Source organism: Melopsittacus undulatus, chromosome 3 (assembly GCF_012275295.1).
Source record: "Melopsittacus undulatus isolate bMelUnd1 chromosome 3, bMelUnd1.mat.Z, whole genome shotgun sequence".
NCBI classification, from domain to species: Eukaryota; Metazoa; Chordata; class Aves; order Psittaciformes; family Psittaculidae; genus Melopsittacus; species Melopsittacus undulatus.
The window spans coordinates 55,655,257-55,676,568 of NC_047529.1; the positions used below are offsets into that span (position 1 = coordinate 55,655,257).

The following is a 21,312-nucleotide window of genomic DNA, read 5'->3' on the forward strand; positions in this document are numbered from 1 at the left end:
CCTTTCAACCACTCCATAAAAAACAATTTCTCCTCAGTGCATCAGCATGTACACAACACTCTTTTAGGAATTAATGTCATACAAACATAAGTTCTCACATATCCATGTAATACAGTTTCCACTTTGCAGAAAGCCAGCCTGACAACAGTGAAACATACTGCTGTTAGAGAGGTAGGTTTTCCCTTCTCAGATTTCTTAAGATTCCTATGGGTTAAAAAATATATCTTTAATACCAGTGACTCTTTTAAGATACTGACCTAGTAGCCAAGTGATCTCAATTCGATTCCAAACCCTCCTACAGATACTGATGCCACAGTGAACAAATCATGTATCATGATATTTCAGCAAGCACTTGGCACTTGCCTGAGCTTACACTCAAGTCAGCGAATGAGACTTTTAGTTTATGTAGGGTCAAACCTACAGACACCACTGATCACTTATGAGAATCCCTACCTTAACTTTGCTGAACATTAGCTCTGAAAGGGAGGATAATAATGTGCTCTTGTAGGAAACACTTCTATGACACATTGCTGCGTCGCCTATTAAACTTTTTGTTGGAAGGAACAATCTCTCACTATTAATGCACTATACCTAATGTTACTAAGCTAATTCTCAGCTGCAATCCCTGAATGCACACCTACTACAGAAAACAAAAAAAATACATTTTCTGAGACCACTACTCGCATCACTATTGATGCAAAACATGTTTTTATTATTTCAGCATCATTATGTATTCAACACAAAGGCTTTCAACTATGTCCTATACTATTTATCCTTGATTAAACCTCTTCTAGATAGTTAATCATTAATGATTTCTTTACAGCTGCTGTGCAAACAATTCATTCATGCCTACAACATATCAAATTTCACAGATGTGTTCTTTAATTGGATTCATTTATTTCTAATCTAGTTATGCCCTCACTACTGTAATGCTTGACTAAATATACATTAAACTCATTTATTTAAACTGCTAAAATAAATTTGAAATATATTCTATGAATAAAAATACTTAATTGAATACATGTAATACCACTGTTATTGCGTACCTGAGAAGAATTTACTTGAAATAGCACATTAGAGAGCTATATGATATCCATGGACAAAAGGATTTGAGAGAATGCTGGTGATTTTTTGGCAGAGATTATAAATTAACAGGCTTTTACATCCTAAGTGCTTTCGTAGCATATTAAGGTATGTAATAAGTAGAATCAAAAGTTGATACTCATGATTTTCATGAAGGATGTTGGGTGTTTTAAATTTAAAATCCAGGCACTTTTTTAGAGCTAAGAGCCTCATGGCAAGGAAAAGGGCTAAAACAGCCAAGATACTGTCAAGATTTCACTATTCTATCTTTGTAGGTAACAGTAACTGAAAAGTTGGTACAAAATTGAATGAAAGTACTGTTTCTGGGTGTTCAGAAGCCACAAAAGACACTTATGTAGTTATGGACTCCAAGTTATTTTATCTCCTCTATGGGGTTTAAGTATGGACTTTACATTTTTGTTTCAGACTTTTCTTTCTAAAACTAGTAGTCTCAAACTCCATATTGGTGAAGAATCCTGTAATTTATACGTTTCACCACTTCACTGAGAAGTTTCACCAAGAAAGATGCATCACATTGCAGAGAAGTATATAAGAAAATGCACATCATTGCATAATTATGCAGTAAATACAGATTATAAAAATGAGAATTCAACTTCATGCCATACACAAATTCCCTTGTACTAACACTCCAAGTATTGTATATTCTGACCATCCCATCTGAAAACCTGAAAGAAACTCAGAGTGACACAGAAAGGGAGATGGCCTTAGAACAGCTTCTGTATATGGAACAATTAAGGAGATTCCTCAGGCTAATAAAAGAGTTGTCTGGGAGAACAAGGTCTGTAAATTATGAGCGTCATGGAGAAACTTAATAGGAAGCAGTTTTTTCCTTTTTCTTCTAATGCAAAAAGTGAGCTGTGAAAGGAATGAAAAAGTGGTATTTTCACAGCACAAGGAGGCTTTTTTAACATATTCACTTGAGCTGGGCAAAAGCTCATATGCTTTCAAAAAATAAGCAGATTAACTCGTGGGAAAAAAACTCCACAAAACATTGATAACTAATACAGTCAAAGATCTCACCTCTTTCTAGGAAGACGTTTGAACTTCTTGAAGACTGTGACAAAGTGCTGGGGAGGACTTACTGCATGCTTGTCCTATTTTTAAACTCTTTCCAAAGTATTTGCCATAGTCACTATCAGTATGTGTCTGATCTTGTATAGCTGTTCTTATGTTACACTGTATGCCTCAGTACTTAAGCAATTGTATACTTCATCTCCTTCGAAACTGGGCAGTAAAGAGTGGTTCTAACAACCTTCTATTATTTATTTTAATAATTTTACCGTAAAAATTAATTTACTGATATTTAGGAATTTATCAACTCCTCTATATTCCCCACAAACCCTTTGTTGTGCCAAGCTTCCTAGCATCCTAAGGTGAACACTTAAAAAAATTAGTTAACTTTTCTGCAATGGCTTTCTGGATAAGCTTCTGTGATCTGCGAGTATTTATTTGAGAGAAACAATGTATTTAAAAAAGGCTTACTGTTCATTCTGTTTGCTCATCCTTAGGAAATTTCTTATCTGCATGCCTCATAACACACTTGCCTGTCTTTCTAACCTGCTTTTCCTGATCAGCTGCCCTGCATAGTGAAGAAGCCTGTTGAACCCAAAAGGATTCATGAGCTCCATCTGGTGAGAAGGTCCTGTTTACAGCAGACCACTTTAGAATCATAGAATCACAGAACAGTCAAGGTTGGAAAGGACATTAACATCTAGTTCCAAATCCCCTGCCATGGGCAGGGACACCTCACACTAAACCATGTCACCCAAGACTCCATCCAACCTGGCCTGGAACACCACCAGGGATGGAACACCAACTTCCTTGGGCAACCCATTCCAGTGCCTCACCACCCAACAGTAAAGAACTTTCTTCTTATATACAATCTAAACTTCCCCTGTTTAAGTTTGAACCCATTACCCCTTGTCCTATCACTAACATCCCTAAGGAAGAGTTCCTCCTCCACATCCTTATAGGCCCCCTTCAGATACTGAAAGGCTGCTATGAGGTCTCCATGCAGCCTTCTCTTCTCCAGGTTGAACAGCCCCAACTTTCTCAGCCTGTCTTCATACAGGAGGTGCTCCAGCCCCCTGATCATCCTCGTGGCCCTCCTCTGGACTTGTTCTAACAGTTCCATGTCCTTTTTATGTTGAGAACACCAGAACTGCACACAGTACTCCAAGTGAGGTCTCACAAGAGCAGAGTAGAGGGGCAGGATCACCTCCTTCGACCTGCTGGTCACATTCCTTTTGGTGCAGCCCAGGATCCAGTTGGCTTTCTGGGCTGCGAGAGCACACTGATGCTGGCTCATGTTCATTTTCTCATTGACCAGCACCCCAAAGTCCTTCTCCTTAAAGCTGCTCTGAATCTCTTCTCTGCCCAACCTGTAGCTGTGCCTGGGATTGCTCCCACCCAGGTGTAGGACTTTGCACTTCACGTGGTTAAACTTCATGAGGTTGGCATCATCCCACCTTACAAGCATGTCAAGGTCTCTCTGGATGGCATTCCTTCCCTCCAGCGTATCAACCAAACCACACAGCTTGGTGTCATCGGCAAACTTGCTGAAGGCGCACTCAATCCCACTGCCCATGTCACCAACAAAGATGTTGAACAAGACCAGTCCCAACACCGATCCCTGAGGGATACCTCTCATTACTGAATTCCATACTCTGTGTGTGGCCATCCAGAGTTCTTTATCCACCGAGTGGTCCACCTATCAAACTAATGTGTCTCCAATTTAGAGACAAGGATGATGTGTGGGACAGTGTCAAACTCTTTGCACAAGTCCAGGTAGATGACATCAACTGCTGTGCCACTGTCCTTCAGTTCCATAGCCCCATCATAGAAGGCCACAGATTGGTCAGGCAGGATTTCACATTACCGAAGCTATGCCGTCTGTCACCAAGCACCTTATTGTTTTTCATATGCCTTAGCATGCCTTTCAGGAGAATCTGCTCCAAGATTTTGCCAGGCACAGAGGTGAGACTGGTCTGTAATTCCCTGGGTCATCCATTTTCCCCTTCTTGAAAATGGGGGTTATATTTCCCTTTTTCCAGTTGTTGGGAACTTCACCTGACTGCCATGATTTTTCAAGTATTTTCTCTTTCATCAGATTAGTTCTTTATTGTCATGAGACTTTCACCATCCTCAGAAGAAACAAAACTTTTCAGCAATGAAAGTCCTTCAAATTCACTTGTCCAGAGTTCTTCAGCTTTGACAAAAGCTGGCAAAGGGACAGCATTTTGCTCCTGAAGACCGTTGTGTGCCATTATCTGCCCACAAAGCAAGTAACTGTCATAGGATGCTTGATAAATACTTTTTAACTGAACCTTGTTCTTTTTGAATCTTAGAGGCAGTAAGGGGAGGAAGCCAGGCAAGGACTTGCAAGTGGGTTTTGGCATTCAAGGAGAGTGGCTTTTTGGTCTCCTTATTTTTTTTAATTTTTTTTTTTTACAAATGAGTATACCTGTTTTCTCCTTTCCTTAGTTGTACCTGAGATAGATTGTGCTTTAGTTCCTTCCCACCCACAGCCAAACACCTACTTCATTCAAATCCTGCTCACATCACTTGTCACTTGAGTCTAAGGCTCTGTTCATATTGAATTTAGCCTTGGCTTCCACCTTTGATAAGACATACAATGTATAAATTGTTCGTGTCAGTAAAACAGGAGACAAGTAGCAAGAAAAGCCAATGTCATGAGGCTATAAGATAACACACAATATTCAGTTTTATACTTCCCTGGTAATCACTGATTCTACCTACTCAAAGTATACCTTATATATGGTTAGATTTGTTAAGTGGGTCCATTAAATATTGAAAGTGATACAAGATAATCTACTTGACTACCTTGATCCTCTAGGCCACGCAGTAAGTTAAGACACCATACATTGCATAACTACTGCTGACCCTACGCTTTCTATCAAATTCAGTAAAAAGATACTTTTCTAATGTTAGTTAATTCTTTCTGACAATATTCCTAATCAGAACTTATAATTAACAAACAGTTCCATAAATGCATGTTCATGTAAAATTCAAGCTTATGAAACTGAAGAATAAGCATCCAGTGTGTTGAATGGCTGTAGGTAGTAAATTTTTGCTAGGCATATCTAAAATTTCTCAACAAATAAATAAAACTTATTTAATAAGACACAGTGATATCTAGCTACACTTTCTTTATACATTTAAATATATCATATGACTAGTACCTTTGCCCTCTAGGCCCTTGCTTTTACTAGGGCAGGCAGGGATCTTTCATGACTTTAGCCACTCTGTTGTCACTGTTTGACATGCACATTTACCCAGGGTTTCTGAATGTCTAGAATTGTCTCCAACCAGGCTGCTCTGTTTTCCCATATAGGTGACCATAACAAACATGGAGATCAACTCCACTGTCAGCCTGCAACAGTCCTCAGACCAACACTACAGCTAATTTGCTGCTGAAGTAACTGAAAATTTGATTTGTTTTGTGTCATAAGCCTAGAATATCATAATGTATGAGATTTACTGTGCTTGCAGTGACCAATTTTGCAGCACATACACAGCAACTCCAGAATATCACACCTCAGTGTGCATCTTCTCTCCTACTGCTTTCTTGAACTCACTATATCAAACTGGAAGGCCTAATTGCATAACCCATGTTAAGTTACAGAGTTGTAGTCACACAGACACACGGTTTCCTTTGGACTCAAGCCATGTTCCCACCCCCACTGATGGTTTTCACCAGCTAGAAAACACTGAGGAGGCTGATCATCTTTTAGAAGATGACATATTTTCTTTAACTCTCCTACTAGCAACTTAGAATCAACAGAATTATTTTGGGGCACAAGTTGCAGCAGCTCGGCTGTGAGTGGGAGGATGCTATCAAGCTATTTATCCCCAGATCCAGCCTTTATTTGAGCAAACACTCTACTGGGATATGCCTCATGAAGCAGTCATGAGTGATTATTATTTTGTTCTGTGTGCAAAACAGTCTTTGGAAGCAGCAAGAGAAAAATAGCTTGCAACACCTTTGGGTGGATTTCTGTTAACCAAGGCCTAAGAGAGTTTTCTGTAGCAATAGCCCAGGCTACCAGGCTGCCAGACTTGACACAGAGATGATCAAAGCCACAGGCTACTTGGGAACAGGCTGGCTTCAGGGCAGATCATTCATGTTTGCTTCCTAACTCACAACAGAAATGTGAGAAAGCTGAATATTGAATGGGTTTAAGGATCTTCCCTCAAGATTGCATCAAATTATGCACACAATGCTAGGGATGCAGCCAAACTTTATCTAGCCAAGCGTCTGAGTTTCCATATTCAGCAGATAATAGCCCCAAAGGTTTATACATAGTGCTTTGTAGCTGAAAAACTACGGCTGTTCTTTATTAGGTCCCAAATCAATACAGTATCAAAAGTGTCCTTCAAGTCACCTCTATTTGGCAAAGCCAAGGAATATTCTTAATTTTTAACAGGGTGCTTAAGGGTTTGTTTGGGTTTTTTTTATTTCAAAACTGAATTCGCTAGGACATAATCATGTATTGGAAGTTACATTTAAGCACTTTTAGAGCCTGCCATGTGCTCAAGTGCTTTAGTAAATCAGGGCTTCTGCAATTTAATTGCACTAAGTGGACGATAACAAAAGGCAACAACAGGAATAAATTGTCTAACGGTGCTAAAGATCATGTGATTGACTCCAGATTTCAGCCATCCTCAGCCTTCAGAAGGGTTGAATGCTATATCCTTGTTCACACAGAGTGATGCCTGCCTCCATAAATAGTGTCATCAAAGTGAAAGGGGCTGCCTCTGAAGTAACCTACTGAGTATGAACATGTGTGCTGGAGCCTGGCCCACGCTGTAAAGTACAAAAGAGAGGTGAGGGAAGGAGAATTAGATTTTAAACAGATACTTGCCACTGTTGAATGGACAAAGGAGATTTATTTGTTAACACTTAATTTAGGCCATGTGGAAATGCCACATTTGTGTGTGTACGAATAAAAACTAGTAAGAACATCATACTGTAGAGGGAAGTGCTTACTTCAGAAGCAGTTTAGTAACTTGTCACACCTGTTGTATCTCATGATAATTACAGTGAAACAACATTGGAATCACAGCACTACTGAGATGCAGCACAAAGGAACAAAAGCAAATATGCAACCGATTAAGGAAACAGAAGCAGAGCTAGTAAAATTGTAAACCTGCTTAAGGAACACACTGTTGCTGTTATGAGTAGGAGCTGGTTCTGCGTCCAGTTTTGTGCAGAGTATTGAAAGGGTGACAGCGGAGAGGAATACTTTGGTAGCTGTTTAACTGTTTGTCCTGCCTCTTCTACACAGCCACTAACATAATCCATAAATGACAGAGAAATCTGTAGTAAAACTAGCAGATGCTCTTCCAAATGCCTAGCTTGTCTTCAGCTTTCTGAACTGTCACAGAGCAGTGATCATAACTCTAAACTCCTATGGTCTTTCTAGCTCTGCTGTGCAGGAGGACCACAGGGGCTGATCCCCAAAGGGACTGAAGCATCCAGCTGCTGTAGTGGTGTTCACAAGTCTCATTCATGCCATTCAGAGTGCAGAAGGGCGAAGTAAGGATAAAGTGTGAACAGCCTTCCTAGCAGGAACAGCTGTGCTACAGTGTACAGCCCAAATGCTTCGATATAGTGAAATCTGTGGTAATTTACCTTAAACTGTGGCATTTTGGGAGTAAGAGTCCCTGGAGCTGGCGCTGTGGCCTTTCATCAGTGGAGCAAGGCAAACACTTGGAGGTAGTAATTGCTTCAGCCGTTGCCCCTGCTGAATGTGTCTCAATCCCAGACAACCATTTTACAAGATCTGTAACTTTTGGGAAGAGGGAGTTTTCAAACGCCTGTAACAGCCAGCATATTGAATGGAAAAAGGATGAAGTGGAAGGCATTTGAAGTCATTTTTCTTCCTTGGAATAGAGACACCTATTAGAAATCTTGAATTTCATGCTGTGTGAGACTATCAGTATGCACACCTTCAAACTAATGATTGCTTTTGGTTTCGGGTTTGTATCTTTTTCTCCTGTAGATCTGAGCTGCAGTCCTTTAATACTTACTCTAGCAAATAAAACTTTCTTCATATGAGCAGCAACTGTAGACTCCAGTCCACAGTTTGTGCTTTAGCCATTACAGTCACCTGGTTTAAATACAAGCATAGAAATTTGGAGTGAATTAAACAAATGGTAGCTAAGAAAGCCCCTACATGAACAAAGAAGTACTGCAGAAACGTATTGTGGACACCTGGAAAAACCTGTCTCCTATTTGCAAGAAATATATAAACAATGTTCCAGGGAGACAAGTCTGTAATAAAAACTAATGGTGAACAAACAGAATACTGCAGTGAGTAGTTCAGGAGGAATCCTTTTATACTTTTTTCTTTGAGGCATATGCTTCCCAAGCATTTTAATTTATTAAAACAATTCCTATATATATTTTCATTGCTGATTAAGTCACATGAAATATGCTTTCTAGTCTTAGGAAAAGAGCAATGCAAATTGCACAGATAAATTGGAACCCAGTTCTGTGCACAATTAAGCAAGTGGCAAAATTCCCATTAATACAGAGACCTATAGAGAAAAAACAGCAGGTAGAATTTAATTGTACTGTTTACAACTACTTAATCAAAAATACATTATCCAGTTTAAATCTCTAAGACTTACCTTGGGTATAAAGTTAGGTGGCTAAGCTTATTCATACAACTAGATCCACTCATAATATGAGACCAAGATTATTTCTGCAAGTAATAACTTTCCCAGTGTATTCACTATCCTACACACTCCATCACACACTTGAGAGGTACAAGAGACCATATACCTACATGTGACTGAGGAGAGGATTCTGGCAATTCCAAATAGGTCAATTTGAGAGAAACACTTTAGAAAAATAGGCCTGTAGGTGTGGAAATATAGTTTGTGGTTTCTCCATTGACTCTGACTTGATGTCCCAGAGACAGGCCAAAGTGAGAATTTCTATGAAAAGCTATGAAAATATTTCATTGTAACTATCCAAAAATACGGGGAGAGCTTTTTTTCCACCTGGACAGATTTCCCTAAAGTCCACTTAATACACCAGGGAAGACTGTCTTTAAGGGTCTGAGACTTCATACGCAATGAAACCACATTGCTTATACAGTCATTTTAAATCTGGTCATACACAAGTTATATAAATAGTAATAATAATTTAAAGATTAAGTGTACAGATACAATTAACAGTTAATTTATTCTAAATTTCATTTATCACATCATTAAGTAAAACATTTGTCAATATGGCAGTTATTTGAAATAATCTTTCAAATTGCACTCAATTTGTGCTTCTAATCAGTCAGTTACATAATGCAATGTGAAGAGGTAACTGGAACTGCATCATATACATACTGTGTCATCAGAACAGAGATTAGTTACAATTAGGTAACTAATCCCTGTTATCCAGGTACATTACCACTATTGCTATTCTTTGAAATGCTAAAGGACAAGGAAATATATATAGAAAATCTTTCTTAGCTTTCTCTGGGGACAAATTATTGCAATATTTGCTCATGTTCAAGAAGTCAAAGGATTTGCACTGTGCATTATCCATTTGTTTAAAGGGAGGTTGTTTGCAATCTAAATATAAACTTCAGCAGTTGCATTCTCTATCAATTGACTCATACTTGAGTCCCCCTCTGTGATAAACATGGACAGCTAATAATCAATGATAATGTAACTGTGTGTACAGAACAAATAAGAAAGGAAACAAATATTCTTTGTCTGTACTCATATATGCCAAGCAGAATACAAAGAAGATCAAATATGTGTGCTTTACAGCTGCAGTCCTTAAAGGTCATTTATATTAATTTTTGACACACTGCTATTACACAAAAAATAACCTTTGCTCATGTTGTTCAAATGCCCTTGCCACCATACCTATTTAGTTCGATATATGAAGTTATTACCAACACTTGTACCCAAGCCTAGAATTCACTTGCTCAAAAGCTGGGATTTTTAGAAAATGGAAATTACTATTTATTTTTTTTAAACTGGAGGTGAAGGGGGGTGGGGGTCCTTTCTACATAAACCCTTTCTCATTCTATTTTTGCCATTGATATCACCCAGGGAAGCTGTGATGCTGCAATTTAAGAGATGCTCATTCCTTCTGCTCAGTCTGCACCATAACTGACCCTCCAGGCCAGTTTGGCACTTGCATCTTTCATTGTCTGCTCCTTTACAAAACATCAGGTTCCTCTCAATAGTGAGAAAAAGCTCCTCAGCCCCCAAGCAAACAAAACCAAAAAAACTCATGGGGCTTTCTCTGAGCAAAAAAGTACTGTGTGAGGGGACCAGGGACTCAGCAGGTCAAAACCCTGTCCCATATCTTCCAAGGTCTTTGCTATTTTTAGCAGAAGAGGCCAACATTTCCTGTTTTCAAAGGAATCTTTGGCAGCAGGCTTTACCACCTCTCAAGCTTCACCCTACAATCCTGAGCACTTGTTTGCACCTCTTTTGCTTTCTCCTCAACTTCCATAACCCAAAATTGATGCGCAAAGGTTTGCCATACTCTTTCTTGAGCATCTTTGTCCTCCCCAGGTTTACACTGGGATGAAGCAGGCAAACTCAGGCCTCTGTCATGAGCTGCATCTGCTCCAGGTGCTGAGCGAAAAAATGGAGGGGACCCACAGTACACACATGTATCTCAGCTGTTCGTAGTTTACTGGAATAATCCAGTGTCATCCTTAAAGAACTGCAGCAGCTATAGGAGTTATACAGAATAAAGTATATTTAACATCTGCAAATTTCAAGTGCTACAAGGCCTTTATTCAGCCCTCCTGGAGTGGCATCTACCTCATACCAGAGGAAAACAGCAAGTCCCCATAACCTCTCATTTTCCCCTGTATTTTCACCACCTAACTTCCACATTTGAGTGCTAACTCTGAATAGGTCATTAAGACAATTAATGAAGTTCAGCATCCCCACACCTGACTCTCCCACCTTCCCCAGCAGCTCTTCTCTGCCCCAGACAATCCACCTCTGAAACTGGTAGCTTCTCACTTTTTTAAAAGTTAGCCCTTTCTCTGCTTAGAGCCCCCAGCACACGGCATGACCTGTTCTCATTCATTTTACAAATGACAGGCTAGAACAATAATGACAACAGGAATGAGAACAATATAATAGACTCAACCCAGGGCAGTGACTTCAGCAGGAGCAGAAACAAGGAGGACTCTATTTCTTTTTCTGCAACACTCTAATGAAGAGCCGGTAAGGCTTGATGAGATGCCAAGGACCTGAGTGTCCCAAAACTCGACATGAATACAGTGGTGGTCCCTGCATTGCAGCCCACCGCAGCATATGACCGTTGCTGCTGCCAGTGATGGACCTCTCAGCGCTTAGTATCCTCATGTTTAGCCAGCCTGGCTCCCTCCCTGCTCTCCTGCCGTTCTCCTCACTCGAGGCAATTACTCGAAGAGCGCAAGGGGAGCCTTACACCGAGATGTAATGAAGGCGTGCCGCAGTGTAACTATATTCTCCAGAGGAAATCTTGAAAGAACAACTACAGTCCTACGTGTCTGCCTGGCTAAAACCACGTTTAAATTAACCTGCTTCTTAAAATCCATACATATGCACCAAAATACAAAGATGTTGCCTCCAGCGAAAAATCCACCGAGACGGAGGAATCGAGCTGCTGTGCCGTTCTGACAGGAGGGGGCGAGACACAGACCCCCACCCCCCCTAAGCCCAGCTCCCAGGCTGCTGGGATTAAATCCTGCCGGGGTTTGGAGCGCGGCGCACCTGAGCTATGCATGGCTGCGTGGGGAGAATGGGTCACTGGCAGCCACCCCGGCTGGGGTGTCGCGGTGATGGCCGCGAACTGGTGCTCGGGCAGGGACGGGGTAGGGCCATACAGGGTGCCACTGTCCCGCTGCTGGAAAACAGCTTCGGAGGGATTGTCTGTCCGGCCCTATGGGCTCCCTGCCTGCTGTGGCGGGCCGTGGTGGTCACCCCTGCCAGCCGGGGACAGACTGAGCCGGATCCCCGACCGACTTTAAGCAGATCCGATGGGATGTTTCGTTTCCACTCGGGTCATTTGAGGTAGGGATTCGTGATTGATGTTAATGCTTTGGGGATTAAAGGAGAGGGAAACTACCGATAATCTCAGGTGCTCATAGAAAAGCAGGTAGCTTTTCTTGTGCAAAACCCCTCTACCGTGCTAGTTGCCTTTGGGTTCCTTGTTTCCTATACAGACTTCTGGCTTTGCCGATTCCCGTTCATCTAAGACAAGTGCTTTGGGCTTCACTGAGTAGTATAAACAGAGAAAAATAGAGAGGGGCTGGTACAGGGGAAATGGACATACAGCTGAAGCAGAGGTAATGATTCCTCTCCCCTGCCCATATGCATCCTTGCTGGATGAATGCTGGAGTGTTACGATGCCGCCCCCAGCATCCTTTTTCAAAGTGAATAAAAGGTATTTTCTTTAAAGGGAAAATTTCTGCTTACTCCCTACACCAGAGTGCTGATAAAAATGTATGCTTTCTTATGCAGGCGCAATAACCTCTGCCCACCCATCTGAGAGCACGATGCCTCTACGAACCTAAGTGTTTACATCCGAGCAATGCAGGCCCCTTCCCACCCCACCAGCTGCGCCTGCACACATACTCAGAGCCGCGTCACCTCAGTCTGGGAAGCACGTCCTAAACTGGGCTTCCAAATCACTCGCCACCTGCACAGGCATGAAACCCGCCACGGTAAAATCTTGATGCTGCCATCCTGCAGTTTTAGGGGAGATGGGGGTTGCGCCTCACAGACATTTCCCACATCTGCATTTGCCCCCAGACTTAAAAACAGCGGAGCAGAGGAATACTCAGCCCCGAGGACCAACAAAGCACCGCCGCCCTGACTAGCCCTACGATCCCAAGAAAGCATCAGTGCTGCCGCCCTCAGCTACTGCCGAGTCATGAGGAAACACCAACAGTCCCGGTGATAAATACTTCCAAACAGTCCGAACGAACTTCCCTCCTTCACTGGGCCCCTGAATTTCAGCTAAAGCACACCCTAGCAATCCCCCAATAGAAGAACACAAGGAGATGCGCTGGGATACACGCTATCTCAGCAGTCACTCTCATTAAAAAAAAATAATAATAATAAATTATATTTTATTTTATGTTTTTAAAAGTTTAACTGACCTTTCTGGTCACCAACTTTCTTTGTGGTTCGCTAAAAGGATCGCTCTCCAAGAACAAAAAAGAAATCTCGGAGCTTTGATAGAGACTCTGGATGAAATTAGGAACTTCAAACCCCAGATTTTTGAAAAGAAAAACAGATGTCCTGTTTGTTGAGTATAAATAACTCCGTCCGTGGAAAACTGTTTTTTCTTTTTTCTTTCTTTCTTTTTTTTTTTTTTACGCTGCATTAAACTTTATTTAATGCTGGGTGCATTTAAACTGTAAGAAAAAAAATAAAGGGAGGCGGGAAGGCAGCAAAATATGTGGGTGAAAAACCTCTAAATCTTTCCCCCCTCTCGAAAGAAACAGACAGATGGGAAACCCTTCATGTAGATGAAAGTGCTCAATGTGTTTCCTAGCAGACCTGGTCAGTGCTGCAGCCAGGGGCTCAGCAGCCGTGACAGGGGAACGGAGAGAGGGGGGCGGTGGCGGCGACTGCCGGGACCGGGCACAGACAGGTGCCCGGCTCTCGGCTCCGTTTGGCCTCTCTCTGCTCCGCGCACCTTGTAGCGACCCGCAGGCTGACTTACGTGAGGACGTAGTTGACGCTGACGATGCAGTGCGGGCGGGAGGAGCGGCTGTTGTGCACGATAGTGGCGTAGCTCTGCACCCACACCCAGCCGCCGTGCTTGGCCAAGAAGCGGTAGTACTTGGTGGTCACTTGCCCTTTCACCAGCACTGCGGGGACAAAGCAGGCAGAGCCTCAGCTCCTCTGTTTTCATCGGCCCTGGGAAGGGGGTACAGACACACCCCAGACCCAGACCCTCCTGGGCGACCAGACGGGATGGGAATCCCCTTAGCATCACATGGGGAAGCGGCGTGGACCGAGCTCTCCATGAGCAACAGTGGTGGAGACCCCCTGGCAGGGCTGATCTTGGTCCCTGTAGGCCGGGCCATTCGTAATCAGAGGCTGATCGGGGAGACTGGTGGGGCACTGTGAGCACACCGGGGGGGTGGGGTGTATGTGAATGCCTTCCACCACCCCCCAACACAGACATCTCATCATCGAGATTTAATTCTATAAATCTAGCTTTGGGTTTTATCTCTTCTCGTTACTTTCTCTGCAAGGAAACTTACCGGAAATTAATACCTTTTTATTCATCTATCCATGTATTAATGTCATCATTATATCAAAATATAATAAAGAACAGCTCTCCCCATCGGGCTCACTACAGCAGTCAAAATTAGATGCGCAGATAAGATATGTGAGATTCGGTGGAAGTGGAAAAAAAGTATTTGAATTCCACTGGCATGGCTTTTTGGAGCAAGAAAAAAGGGTTTTTCCTAACAGGAATTTGAAGGGAACAGAGAGCCTAAGGTTTGTGCAGGAGACTTCTTGTTCTATAACCGGGAGCTGAGGAGGGAAAAACAGCCTTTCATTGCCTATCCCCTTCATCTCCCTCCTGCTTCCAGCTCGGTGCTCAATCTCTAACGATTTGTTTCATTAAAACCTGTTGCCGATTTTGCTTATCTTCCCCTTCAGGAAGCTGGCTTTTCCCTTTCCGACCTAGAGGTAAATCCTAGCAAGCCCAAAGTCCATCTGCAGAGGGAGAGGGGGAAGGGCAGATTGTCTACAAGATCATCATCTCCTTACACAAGTGATGTGCGCAGCGCAGGTGGAAGGTGTCACAGCCATGGACGTGGTGGTAAAGGGTCTTCTCTATCAAGTCCTGGGGCTCGTAACCCGTTAGCTCAGCTACCCTGCAAGAGACACAGGCAGCACATAACACCAAAGAGTGAATGACGATAGCAGCGGGTGAGAGGACATGAGAGGAGACCTGGGGAAGAGAAAGGGAGGGGATAGGGGAATGGACTTGGAAATAACCCCAGCTCTACCTGGAATCTAAGAATATGAGCTTCATGTCTAGGCTGGCCCGAAACATGAACATATTGCTATGGAGCTTGATCTCCGTCACGGCGCTGGGCGGTAGCGAGTGGCCCACGGCAACCAAGCCAACGTTTTGGTAGCAGCCATCGAAGGGGGACATGTCCAGGCTGTACTGGCGGATCTTCAGGTACCCACTGCAGTGAATGACCTGCCGGAGACATAGGAAGGCTCGGGAGCTGCCTGGCAGGGCAGGAGGGGCTGTGACAGGAGTCCCCTGTCGCCCACTCCCTCCTCCCCCTCCTCGGGGGGGACCGGGACGGATCTCCCCGTCACCCCTATTGGTGCCAGTGCCGCTCCTGGTGCCCTGGAGCCACTGCCCCTGCCACCTCTCCAGCAAAGCGGCACTGTCTGTGGGCTTTCTTCTGTTCTGTTTGGGTTAGGTTTGGGTTTTTTTCCATACGAAATTTCAGCACTGATCTAAGGTCCATTAAAGTCAATGGGGTTTTTTTTGTTTTTTTTTTTTTTTTCCACTGACTTAAGTGGTTTTTGGATCACCTCCTAACTACGCTTTTATTGTTATTCTAAAAATGAAAGACGCGGAAGTGCCAAGCCAGTTACAACTTTGTAATGAAGAGTGTATGCGTGTGAGAGAAAGAGTTTACATGTGTGCTTATGTCACATGTGCAAGATATGTTTGTTATATAGATCGAGCACACATGATCTTTAGCCAGGATGTATCTTTGGACGTAGATTTAGGTATGTCTCCTAAATGTATCCTTGCAGATTACTGCTGTGTATTTCTATCCTTACTCCTCTATTATTAGAATGTTTATTCACAGAATAAGCTCAACAGGTGTTCTGCGGCACGACACAGGACAGCATCTCTGTGGTCTGTAGGTACCCACCACTCTTTGACGCCTTACAGCTGACACGACAGAAGGGAGAAAGTGGGAGAGCAGGGGCTGTTCTCGCCCAGGAGCCCTGAGCAGACCCACCCGGATAAACCCCATAACCTGGAGAGCTGGCCCTGAAGCTGACGAGTTACCCAGTAAAGAGATAAATTAACCCAGCACTCCCTTCGCAGACACCTCGAGACCGTCAGTGGTTGTGCGAGGTTCAGTAAAAAATGCAAAATAAAACAACAACAAAATCAAGACCCAGGGGGAGCTCGGGTTTGTGGTTTGAGTTCTTTAACCTGGAACTCTCAGAGAAATTCTGGCTCTGAACCACATGAAAGAGCACCGGGCTGGGACAGCCCCACGGGCAAAGGGCTCGCCCCACGCCTGTCCCTGTTTCCACCGACCTCCCCAAGTGCTCGGCGCTGCGGGAGCAGGGGGCCAGGAAGGCTTGGGGGGAAGCTCCTGGCCGTGGACACGCACCTTGTAGCCCCCGCAGGTCAATCCCGCGTTCCTCTTGGCCAGGACGCACTTCATCCTCAGGAAAAAGGACCTCTCGATCTCGTACTCTGGGAAGGGGGGGAAGGCAGAGGCGGGGTGAGATGCGGGCTTTTCCTCGGCCGCGCAGGCCACGCGGAGCGGAGGGTTGGGTACTTTACCCTGCACAAAGTGCGAGTGGTAAGGCTGGTGGGCCGTGAGCACAGCTGTCATCTCGTCGTGGTCGGCCGGGTGGATGTACTCATAAATGCTATTGCCAGTCAGCTCTACCTGTGAGAGAGGAGGAAAAGAGAAAGGGGTTCATTGCCGGCACTGACCATGCTTCCCGCATGCACCTCCCCTGGCAGCAGGCAGGGAGGCAGGCAGGGGGCTAGGGCTCTTCCCCCCCCCACCCCCGCCCCGTACCTGCGACAAGCCCAGGTGCACGGAGGCTGTCTCCGAGATGTACATGATCTTGCCATCCGGAGCCACGACAAATATAAAACCGTCCAACGTCTGCAGAATAGGGTTGGGTGATGGGAAGTATAAATATATCAACAGATTGACCCGCCCACGAAGACAGACAAATCCATGAAGTACCTGTCCCTCTGATTTGTTTTAGCAAATAAGCATCTCTTTTCAGGCTGTGATGATTCAAAACGTCGGAAGGAAATTGGCAAGTCCTGGCCAGGTTTCTCTCTAAAACTCCTGGAGTCCTGAGATACAACCCACTTCTCAGAGAGGACGAGCTCAAAAGTAATGAAGGGTGCCTGGGAAACATCTAAGAACAGGTCCCAGCTACACGATAATTGATACGTCAGTCCCAGAAATCCTGAATACTTCTATCCCATTTCAAATGTCACTGGAGGTTTAGCGCTTTGGTGTTTGCTAAGGAGACTTTAAGAGAGAGAGTAGGATACAAAATTCTTCACAGTGTAAATAAGGGAAGAAACAGTGTATCAGGCACGTTCAGAGGCTATAGATGGGACACGGGGGTGTGCCGAGGGCAGAATAGGCCCACAAAAGGCCACACAACCCTGCCAAAAATGCGTGGTGATGGTCACTTCTCATATTTCTTAGTATATCAGATGGCAGCAAGTTTTCAGATGTGTTCTACCTGGTTTGTGCATATGCTCATTTCTGTGCTGGCTGAGCCCTTCTGTCCAGGTCAGCCTCCCCCAGCCTGTCTCTAGAGCCTCTCCCTGTCTCTACACCACTTTGTCAGCACATTGTCGGGAATTGTCACCTTGTTAATCTTGTGGGGAAAAGTCATCATGCTCCTGTATCCTGGCACACCTGAACGCACTGGGAATCCCCCACTACAGACCCTGTGTGGAACGCTGCTGAGGGCAAAGGATCCGGAGGAATCAAACCACAGCCCCACTAAAAGAAAGGTACGACATTCAGATTGTCCGCCTCCAGTGTCGTCCCCCTTTCCCTTCTGCCTTCTATTAAACACCTGAACAGTTAAAAATTAGTCAAGGTGGCAATTAAAACTCAGAAGAGGGAATGATTTCTTTAACCATTAATACCGCATGGCTGCTGTTTCCAGACCAGTACCTGCAAAAGATGGGATCCCAGTTCCCGTCCAACATTATCAAGTGGGCTGGTTCGGCTGGAGTGGCCCCAGGCTTCTCCAAGTCCTGTTTATTTAAGACACACACAAAAAAAGGTAAGGTGAGGAAATTAAAAATTGCCTACTGTTTGTCAGCTAGAAAGGAACTTCCCTCCCCCCAAATTTTTGCTTGTATTCCCCCTAAAACATGCACACATGTAATTTTTGAAAACCTAGATATCATTCTGTTGCACAGAGAAGACTCTTGCGTGGCTTTTTTTTTTTAAGACCTAACTCTCTTGAGAGAAAAATACCAAAATGGCTATTTTGAGCTAACGGTGACGTTCATTCCCGAGACCTTAGTGGAACAACGTGCCAGATAAAAAGGCTTTTAGTGCAGTCTTCGGCTGCTGGGAACAGCCTCCCTGCACTTCAGGGGAAGAGCTTTCCTCCTGGACCCGTCACCGATCCTGGACAACACTGAGGACTATTTAAAATGAAAGAGAAGTGTGCGGAGGGAAGACATCCGAGGCAAGGATGCTGTTAATGTGGCACGACGGTGTCTGGGAAGGGAAAACTCTCGATCCCTGGCAGGACAGCCATAGGGACCGGTCTTGCGGCACCCGGGGAGACCGCGGGGGGAGGAATCACTGCAGCAGGTAGAGCTCAGCCGCAACCTGTCTGGTAATTAGCCAGCAGGTTATGGATGGACGGGCTAAGGATGGGCTGAGACCCCCTGCTCGCCAGACATCACTCTCCAGTTTGGTTTGTAACCTCCCGCCTCTTTCTCTCTTCGACGCCACTGTCCTCTCACCTGGAAGATTTGTAATACATATTTGGGGAGGGAGAGAGGAGACTCATTCAGCTCTCCCCAAGCCCTGTGTTAAACGCTTTTCTTTTTAGTCATCCTCACTCAAGCCCAAGAAAAACAAACTATCTGCCGCTGAGCCGAGCGCAGTTTCACGGTTGCGGTAAGGCACTTCGAGGAGGGCCATGCAAAGTCACTGTCCTCCTCCCTCCTGCCCCACGTAGCCGGGACTCTGGGATTCACCTTCCTCCCTCCATCCCTCTCCCCGCTGAGCTGGTCTCTCTGCAGGAAAGGATGATTTGCCTTCAAAAAGCCTCCTCCAGAAATTAATCTCTTCGGACTTGTCTAATGTTTCAGACGCCACTCATTTTTTCTTATGCAAAATGAGGAGGAATAAAAGCCAGATGGAAATGACTCCACCGGAGTAAAACTACTTATGGGCGATGCATTTTCACAATGCTATCGCTGAAATAGTTCAAACGATGCAGTTAAAACCTTTCACGCTTATGTCACGAATTAAGGTTCAGTCTGACAAACACAGACACTAAACTAAAGAAAAAAAAAAGGGAAAAACATACAAATCGTGATTGATGGCTGGGGTGGGGATCACCAGGGGGAGGCGAGAGCCCAGCCGGCAGGGTCTCCCTCCTGCTGGGCGGGCTCGCGGAAGGCAAGACCCCGTTTTCCGGCTATTTCTGGGTAAACAGGCAAGGCAACGAGAGCAGGCAGCCGCTGGCATCCCTCGCTATTGACCGACTTCACCTCAGGGTTTGCCGATTTCAACAAAGCTAACGATTTCCCCGGCACTGTCGGAGAGGGGCAGCCTTCCCCGCCGCAGGAGCCATGCGCCCCTCTCCTCTCACTTTTCCTTCTCTTCTCCCTTTTTTGTCCACCTCTTCACGCCAACTTGTTTCTTCACTGCTCCTACACTCCCCTCCTTCCTCCTTAACTTCACAGCCCTATAAAGGCAGGGTCACCTCTCCGGCCTGGCCCTCCTCCCGCAATACCAGCGTGTAGCAGGGTGCCAGCCCAAACCAGGCTCCTTCCCAGTCATTCCTTAACGCCAATTAACAGGGACCCGGCGACTTCTTCCTGTGTTCCGGGGCTTTACTCCTCCCTGCACCCTCCGGCTCTGGCGGACCCTCACTGGGGGGACGTCCGCTGGCACCTGCACCATCCCATTCCCAGGAGTGTCATAAATCAACAAGGAACTGGCAAATCTTTCACAGCTTTCAGGGAAGGAGAGAAAAACCCACTGTGCATTTGGGGCCAGGTCGGCCTGTTAGAGCAGAAGTGACCAAGGATGCTCTTTGCCACGTTCCCCCACTTGGATAGAGGTTTGAATGGCAGTTTTCTGTATTCGGGACTAAATCTGCGCTCCCCGCCTATGATTTAAGTTGCTTATTAATCAAAGTTTACGGTTCTAATTATTCTTCTTCTAAAAGGGAAAATAACTCGAGCCCGGCGGGTTAATGAACAGCTCCAGGGCAGCAAAGGCTAACTCCTCCGCCCCGGGAAGGCGGTTCTTCACGGGACGCTGAACTCCTAGCTATGCTTCAGGTGGAAACCCGGCTGTGTCTATTAATGGTTTATAATTAAACATTTTCGTTTGTCTACCCTAACCGGCTTCTTGAAACCCTATCACATGAGCCGATTATTTACTTTCCAGATGTTTCAGAACTTTCAAGTCGGAGACTATTCCTATAACTTGCCAAGCCCAGCCTCTCTCATATCGACGGGCTTTCTTGATGCCCTTTAAATACCGGTTTTAAAGATTGTATGAGAAAACCTCTCCATTAATATTCCCTTTGATTTTTGTCCCCCACCTATTCGCTTTAACATCCAATTTCCTTTTATCGAGAGGGCAAACTGTAATTTCTTGCACTTGACCTACCGCAGAAAATTCTACAAATCCTTTGATTGTCTATTTAAAACAAAACAAGGAAATCAGCTCTCCCTTTTGCTTCAGGATTATGCTTGGAAACAAGATCTAAAGATTCTCTTGTAATTTGGAGAGCCAACAGCATAATAGGTTTGGAACAGAAACAAGCAGCTTTGTGAGGGGAAGGATAACTAAATCGTTTTTAGGCAAAGGATTTTCCCAGCTAAAGTGGCCGAAGACAAAGCAAAACATAATTTATTTTGGAAGATTTCCAAGATATTCCACATTAACCTTAGCAGATAAAATTTGCTTTCTTCCCAGCGTCCCCTCCCCCACCAGGGTCTGGTTTATCATATTTACATAAGTAGCCTTAGAAGGGATATGTCTATTATGGATCTAAGGAGCTGGGTGAGCTCACATTTCATTTGGAAACAGAGGCGAAGTTTTACTGTTGCTTAATACTTGATGCATTGTAGAACCATTTACATTTAAATACCCCCGACCCACGGATTACCTCGATGGACTGGTTGCATGGGTTTTGTAATTTCCTGAAAATGAGATTTCGATTTATAAA

At 44.5% G+C, this 21,312-nt stretch overlaps 1 protein-coding gene across 1 annotated transcript in view; it reads right to left on the reverse strand.

Annotated features, from left to right (window-relative positions):
• SIM1 (SIM bHLH transcription factor 1) overlaps positions 1 to 21,312 on the reverse strand; it is a 49,913-nt gene that overhangs the window by 21,138 nt on the left and 7,463 nt on the right. The window contains exons 2-8 of the mRNA XM_005145090.2: positions 18,054 to 18,136; positions 16,920 to 17,009; positions 16,676 to 16,784; positions 16,500 to 16,585; positions 15,129 to 15,328; positions 14,887 to 14,993; positions 13,823 to 13,970 (exon numbers count right to left, since the gene is read on the reverse strand). Of these exons, the coding sequence (XP_005145147.2) occupies positions 13,823 to 13,970; positions 14,887 to 14,993; positions 15,129 to 15,328; positions 16,500 to 16,585; positions 16,676 to 16,784; positions 16,920 to 17,009; positions 18,054 to 18,136 (823 nt within the window). The remainder of the gene's footprint in view (positions 1 to 13,822; positions 13,971 to 14,886; positions 14,994 to 15,128; positions 15,329 to 16,499; positions 16,586 to 16,675; positions 16,785 to 16,919; positions 17,010 to 18,053; positions 18,137 to 21,312) is intronic.